The 7,500-nt window shown below is 50.8% G+C and overlaps 1 protein-coding gene across 3 annotated transcripts in view; it reads left to right on the forward strand.

The window, feature by feature from the left end:
- Positions 1–7,500, forward strand: part of pacs1a (phosphofurin acidic cluster sorting protein 1a) — a 39,253-nt gene that overhangs the window by 19,079 nt on the left and 12,674 nt on the right. For 2 of the 3 annotated variants that reach the window (XM_036524344.1, XM_036524346.1), the window contains exons 5-10: positions 1,013–1,157; positions 2,285–2,379; positions 2,570–2,656; positions 4,685–4,744; positions 5,147–5,307; positions 7,345–7,438. In XM_036524344.1, coding sequence (XP_036380237.1) covers positions 1,013–1,157; positions 2,285–2,379; positions 2,570–2,656; positions 4,685–4,744; positions 5,147–5,307; positions 7,345–7,438 — 642 coding nt within the window. The remainder of the gene's footprint in view (positions 1–1,012; positions 1,158–2,284; positions 2,380–2,569; positions 2,657–4,684; positions 4,745–5,146; positions 5,308–7,344; positions 7,439–7,500) is intronic. The other variant, XM_036524345.1, reaches the window with a different exon arrangement.

Here is a 7,500-nt window from a genome sequence, read left to right on the forward strand (position 1 = left end):
CTGAGATCAGGGTGTGATAAAGACTGTTTTTAAAAGCTGAGATGAGTTTAACCTCAGAAGGAATGAGAGTAGAAGTGAGGGGAAGACTTTTTCCCGTGTCATAAATGCAAGACTTATGCAATGAGCATAAAAAATACATCAGAGTATCAGAGTGGAGTTATCAATCTTTGATTACCTAGCCACCTATGGAAAAGAAAATGTCAGTCAGGTGTCTGAAAGTGCTTTGATCAGACTCAGTTTTTTTTTTTATTTAATACAAAATGTAAAATGTATCTCAGTGGAAATCAGTTAAATGCATCATGTTATAGGCAAATACACCATTTATTCATTGTCAGTAAGACTAAGATAAATCATAAATGGTCTGAAAATTGAAAAAGTCTACTCCCTCCAGTACATCTCAAAATTCATAAAACTGGTTACACTTTATGAGAAAACAACGTACAGAGTAAATGAATGTGCTGTTTAATAGTTATAAACAGAAATATACACATACACGCACGCACACACACACACACACACACACACACACACACGCACACACACACACGCACACACATTGCTCCCAGTATGAATGTGGAGCATATGGGGTTGGTGTTTCATTGTTGCTGAACTGAGCTCATTAAACAGTGGAATTGGAGAAGGCAGAAAGGGTGATATTTCAGGATGGACTCAGATCTCGGGGAAATCAAAACAATTTCATGTTAGAAACAAGTGTGATAGAGCACTGCTAAAAATAACAGCTGTTCAAGATGAAAAAAACCTCCACAGGGAGCCTCCGTCTGTGAGTGAACAAGCAAGAAATACCGAGATTCCAGGGCATTTAATGCTAGAGAGGGGAACGTACAGATCGTGGTCTCAAGTACAGTGTGGTGTGAAATCAGTCTTTCAGTCTGCTGCATTAGGTGTCAGCAGAGCCTCTGGGCTGAGTGACCTGTGGAAGCAGGGCCATCTGCCCCCCTGCCCCCCTGCCCCCCTGCCCCCCTGACACACCGCCTCCCTCTCTCTCCCAAAGGTGATGCAGCACCCGAGCGAGGGGGCCCAGGTTCTGGGGCTTCACAGCAACGTGAAGGACGCCTCTGTCCCCGTGGCCGAGATCCGGGTCTACTCCCTCTCCAGCCAGCCCATCGACCACGAGGGGCCCAAGGCCAAACTGTCCGGTGGGGCGCAAAGCCGAGGGGGGGAGGGGGGAAAGAGGGGAGAGTGGGGGAGGTGGGAGAGACCTAAAGGAATAGGCAAAGAGGGAGGGGCAAAGGAGATAGGGGGAGGAACCAATGATGGGGGGGGATGGGTGAATGAAGGGGAGTAGAGAGAGAGAGTGTGGTGGAGGACGCTGAGAGAGGGTTGCATTGCAGTGCAGTGGAGTGCAGTGGACTCTCACAGGGGGAAGCTGTCCTAGTTATTCAAGCTTTTCCGTTTCACCCAGAGAGGGAGATTGGAGAAGCTATTGCTGACCACTTTATCATGACCTAATCCACCCCCCACCTCCCCCTCTATAAAAGAAATCCATTACAATCTCTGATTTGCCAGATTCCTCACAGACACGTCAAATGAGTTTGTTTCAGTGGGTGGGTTTGAGAATGGGAGAGTTAAAGCACCCAGATGAAGGTGAGGAGAGGGAAGAGGAAAACGACCAGCAATAGACCGGCAGCAGGTGGTGCCGGTCTATTGCAGCCCTACAGCAGCTGATTTCCCCTGGGAGCACCTGTGAGACTCTTACGCTCAGAGCACACACTGCAGGTTCCGAACGCACCTGTCTCGCCGTGCCAGCTGGCTACGTTTCCTCTCTGCGGGATCGCTGCCGTCAGGGCCGACGCAGCGGAGCTCTGAACCCCGCGGTGTCGCGCTGGGTGTCGGTGTTGCTTCTCGTGAGCTCGGATCCTGGTACCCTGTAATCATGCTATTCTGGAGTGAATGTTGCGTCGTGCCAGGAGTTGACTCACAGCTCGTAGGTGCCTGTAAGAGCAATTATCCCAGCTCTTAGTCACCTGAATCGCTACGAGATCTATGCTGCTGAGCCAAGGTTTGAGCTCAGCATGCGTACGCTGAAATTCAGCCATCATCATAACAGTTTTTATCAGAGTCAGGGATAAAATCGCGACCTGTATTTGCAGGCTTTTGCAGCCAGACGGGAATAGCCAAGTCCCTGCCGTTTCATGCAGTCCTGCAGGGCGACCGTACATGACTATGAGATAGGCTCAAATGCAGTTTGGATGAATTTTTCTCATCACTCTTCCTGTCCTTCTCTCCTTCTTTCCCTCTCCCTCCTTACTCCTTCTTTCTGTAGCAGATCGCTCCCCAGATATTGATAACTACTCTGAGGAAGAGGAGGAAAGCTACTCCTCTGAGCAGGAGGGCAGTGATGACCCTGTGCACGGTCAGGTGAGGGGGGCAGGGGGGTGCGGGGTGGGGTTTATGGGTGGCTAGAGTACAGATGAGTGAGGTGAGCAGGGTTTGAGAGAGTGAAAGACAGAGACAGAGACAGAGGAGACTAGCAGCAGCTGAGCCACACAGTGCTTGGGGTTCAGGGGCTACGGTCAGTATCACAGCTGAGGTCTTGTCTTTGTCACAGTATCTGTTTGATGAAGAGGATGAAGTGAGGAAGAAGAAACCACGACGCAAACTCACCTCCACCTCTGCCTCCATCGCCCGCGTTAATGTGAGTCCCGTCTGCCTCTGTAGCCCCGCCCCTGCGTCTGTAATCCATCAATGTAGCCCCGCCCCACTGTTGTAGCCCAGCCCTGTCTCTGTAGCCCCACCCTCTGTAACCCCACCCTCTGTAACCCCACCCTCTGTAGCCCCACCCTCTGTAACCCCACCCTCTGTAACCCCACCCTCTGTAGCCCCACCCTCTGTAACCCCACCCTCTGTAACCCCACCCTCTGTAACCCAGCCCTGTCTCTGTAGCCCCACCCTCTGTAGCTGGGCACCCCTTTTGTACATGTCCTCGTAAATGCTTCCGCCGAGAGACACACACACACACACACACACACACACACAGGACAGAGAGATACACACACACACACAGGACAGAGAGACACACACACACACACACACACAGGACAGAGAGATACACACACACACACAGGACAGAGAGACACACACACACACACACACACACACAGGACAGAGAGACACACACACACACTCACACACAGACACACAGGCACACGCACACGCACACGCACACACACACACACAGGACAGAGAGATACACACACACACACACACACAGGACAGAGAGAGAGAGAGACACACACACACAGGACAGACAGGAGTACAAAACACACACACACAGGACAGAGAGAGAGAGAGACACACACACAAGACAGAGAGATACACACACACACACACACACGCGCACACACACACACACAGGACAGAGAGAGAGAGACACGCACACACACACACACAGGACAGAGAGAGAGAGACACACACACACACACACACAGGACAGAGAGAGAGAGAAACACACACACACACACACAGGACAGACAGGAGTACAAAACACACACACACAGAACAGAGAGAGAGAGAGAGAGAGAGACACACACACAAGACAGAGAGATACACACACACACACACACACACAGGACAGACAGGAGTACAAAACACACACACACAGGACAGAGAGAGAGAGAGACACACACACACAAGACAGAGAGATACACACACACACACAGGACAGAGAGAGAGAGAGAGAGAGAGACACACACACATACAGGACAGAGAGAGAGACACACACACACATACACACACACACACACACACACACACACACACAACGCCTCCGCCTGCCTCTGTGAGAGGAGACAGGAGCACGCGCTACATGCAGTTGATGTTGATTCGCAAGGATGCACACAGACTGAGTCACAGCATTGCGATGGAACTCCCACACAGCCATAATGACTCACTCTCTCTCCCTCACACACAGTCACACACGCACAGGCACACACAGTCACACACACACGCACACGCGCACACACACGCGCACACACACGCGCACACACAGTCACACACGCACAAGCACAGACAGTCACACACAGTCACACACGCATGCACACGCACACAAACATACACACACACGCTCACACAGTCACACACACGCACACACAGAGTCACACACGCACACGCACACAAACACACGCTCACACACGCGCACACAGTCACACACGCACACACACAGTCGCACACGCACACACAGTCACACACGCACACACAGTCACACACACACACGCACACACACACAAACATACACACACACACGCTCACACACGCACACACAGTCACACACGCACGCACACGCACACTCACACTCACACGCACACAAGCACACACACACACACACACGCACAGAAACACACACACGCACAGAAACACACACGCTCACACATAGACACACGCTTAGATCCCGGTGTAAGTGTTAGGGTTGGTGTTCTGCCGCAGTGACAGTGGAGCCGGCTTTACAGTGTTATCTCAGCCTGTCGCTGCTCCCTGAATCTCCCCAGAGAAACCCGACACTCGGCTCTGACCCGTCTCGCCTCCTGTTTCACACATCAGTCTCTAGAGACAAACAGCCACACCTTGCCTGAGGCCTGGCTCTGCTGTGTTCAGGCCACACCAGGCTGAGATAGGCTCATGTCCCTTTCTGCCTGACTTAACCAGGTTTCTCTCTCTTTTCATGCAGCAACCCAACATCAAGCAGAAGTTTGTGGCCTTGCTGAAAAGGTTTAAGGTTTCTGATGAGGTACAGACTCCCTTTATTCTTCCCCTTTATACTCTCTCCCCCTCTATTCCACCTCCCCCCTTTCTGAAATTCAAACGCCCTCCCCTTTCTCAAATTATTGGCATGACCATGAAACTATAGGGTGGTCAAAGCAATGGATTTTAGAATGGATGGTATGAGCAACAGCAGCATTGCTACAAACTATCACGAAAGGATGACACAGATTTAAAATAAAACCACAAGACAAAGCCCTTTCTCTGTATGCCTTCATCTACCCTGACCCTTCCTCTTCCTCTCATTCTCCTCCTTCCTGTCTCAGTGTTGATATTCAGACAGTAGTCCGGTGTTCACCAGATGGTGAATCAGTAGAGAAGCTCCTCTTCTCTGCTTCCAGCATGTGCTTCCTCTCTTCCATTGCTCCAGGTGGGCTTTGGGTTGGAGCATGTGTCCCGGGAGCAGATCCAGGATGTGGAGGAGGACCTGGACGAGCTGTACGACAGTCTGGAGATGTACAACCCCAGCGACAGTGGCCCAGAGATGGAGGAGACAGACAGCATCCTCAGCACCCCCAAACCCAAACTCAAGTAAGGACCACACACCCACCTGGACTATATACCTCAGCTCCCCAAACCCAAACTCAAGTAAGACCACACACCCACCTGGACTATATACCTCAGCTCCCCAAACCCAAACTCAAGTAAGGACCACACACCCCTCGGGCTATATACCTCACTACTCCCAAACCCAAACTCAAGTAAGACCACACACCCACCTGGACTATATACCTCAGCATAGACTGAACCCAAACTGGAGTAGCAGGAAATGGATACACGCCAGGGCTGTGTATCTCTGCCTGGGAGCAGCAGTGGGAACTGGCAATGCAGCCAGAGGGTTGCAGGTTCAGGTCCTACTCACCTGGGTCTCACGCAAGGTGATGTTCTGAGTGATTTACTCTGACAGGCAGCTGCGTCGTGTGTCGACCTGTTACATGGTCAGTCAGTGGCACTGCATACCATCTCAGCCATGATCAGTGTGCAGGAGTGTTTTTGGTAAGGTGCTTTACCTGAATCGCTACAGTAAATATTCAGCTGAATATGTGGATATGTAAAAAGCAAAGGATTTGTCTCTTTATTGAGTAATGAATATGCAACGTACTGTGTGCCATATGGTAGCCAGTTCATTTTTATTCGGTAACATGGTATAATATATTCTGTCATAAATATTAGAAGTATAATCAGTAAATATTCCATCAGTTTTTTTGTATTTTGTATTGTATGTATTTGTATTTTGTAATTTTGAATGCTACAATCAGTCTGTGATTTTAATGAATAGCAAACCCTTCGAGATCTTTCCTTCAGTTTTTCTGCTTCTGGGACCCACACGTCTTATGGCTTTAATGCCTGGCAGCTATTCAGCTGCCCCTTTGAAGCATGAATTACCCAGAGTCCCCTGAGTACCCACTGAAATTTGTGTCTGAGAAAGTTGACTGTTAGTTTTTGATTTGCTTCATAGTCAGCTTAGTACATGCCATGCTGTCTCCAAGAGGGAGGGTGTGTCGTCTAAGACCAGGTGCACAGCGACTACAGAACAGTCTGCCCGGTCTGTGAGACGTTCTGCAGTTTCGATTCTATGAGCGTGATGGATTTCACAGTGAATCTGCATTTTTTTTGTACCCAGACAGAAAAAAAAAACGTGCAAAAAGACCAGAGTGAATAGGCCATCGAGTGTAATCAGACTGTCCCAGTGTGGTGCATCTGTGATGATATTGCTTTCTCTCCAATAGCCAGTCTCCCTCTCTCTCTATTTATCTCTGAGACTCACTCTCTCTCCCTCTCTCTCTATTTATCTCTGAGACTCACTCTCTCTCCCTCTCTCTCTCTCTCTCTCTCATTCGCTCTGTCTCTCATCCTGCCCGCCCCCCCCCACCGGGGCTCTGTCACGACGCCTCCGTACGGGTCTCCCTCTGAGAACAGAGCGGAGCTGAACCCTGTCAGGTTGCCTCACCGAGGGGGGGGGGGGGGGTGTGTGAGACAGACACCGGGGGGGGGGGGGGGGCGAGGCTGTCTGAGATGGAATGTGTGTGAGGGCGAGGGGAGGGGTGCCGAGGGGTGAGCGAGGCAGAAACGGGCAGAGAGACCAGGAGATGGAGGAAAAGAGAAAACAAATGCAGATGCGTGAATCCCGCTGTGGTGCGTGAGAGTAGAAGGGCTCCCTCTGCTGGGGAAAGGGTGTAGTGGCAGAGTCGCATCAGATAGAAGTCGACACAATCTGGTGTGCCTGGAATAGCATAAGAACACAGAACCCCGGGTCGTACCTTTGATGCCCACATGCTGTGTTAGAGAACAGCCAGGTATTGAAGTGGAGATATGTGACATGCTGGTGATAAGCAGTGCTGTTGCACTCACACACAGGGGCCTCACTGCTGGTCCTGCACCCCAAAAACACCCGGCCCTCCTGATCATTAGCCTGCAGGCCTGAGGAGAGCATGAGGTCAATCAGCCATGAGCTCCACACAGTTCTACCTACTCTGACTGTCATAGGTTCTGGTCTGATTTCACTCTTTCTTTCTGTGTGCATATGTGTGTGTGTGCGCGTGTGTGCGTGTGTGTGTGTGTTTACAGACCTTTCTTTGAGGGCGTGTCCCAGTCGAGCTCTCAGACGGAGTTCGGTAGCCTGAACAGCAAAGGGAGCCTGAGCCGAGACAACTTCAGCCCTGTGAGTAAGAGAGGGGCGGAATCCGGGCAGGAGGGATGCGGTCATGTGAGTAGGGGGTGGGG

Source organism: Megalops cyprinoides, chromosome 3 (assembly GCF_013368585.1).
Source record: "Megalops cyprinoides isolate fMegCyp1 chromosome 3, fMegCyp1.pri, whole genome shotgun sequence".
In the NCBI taxonomy this organism is placed as follows: domain Eukaryota; kingdom Metazoa; phylum Chordata; class Actinopteri; order Elopiformes; family Megalopidae; genus Megalops; species Megalops cyprinoides.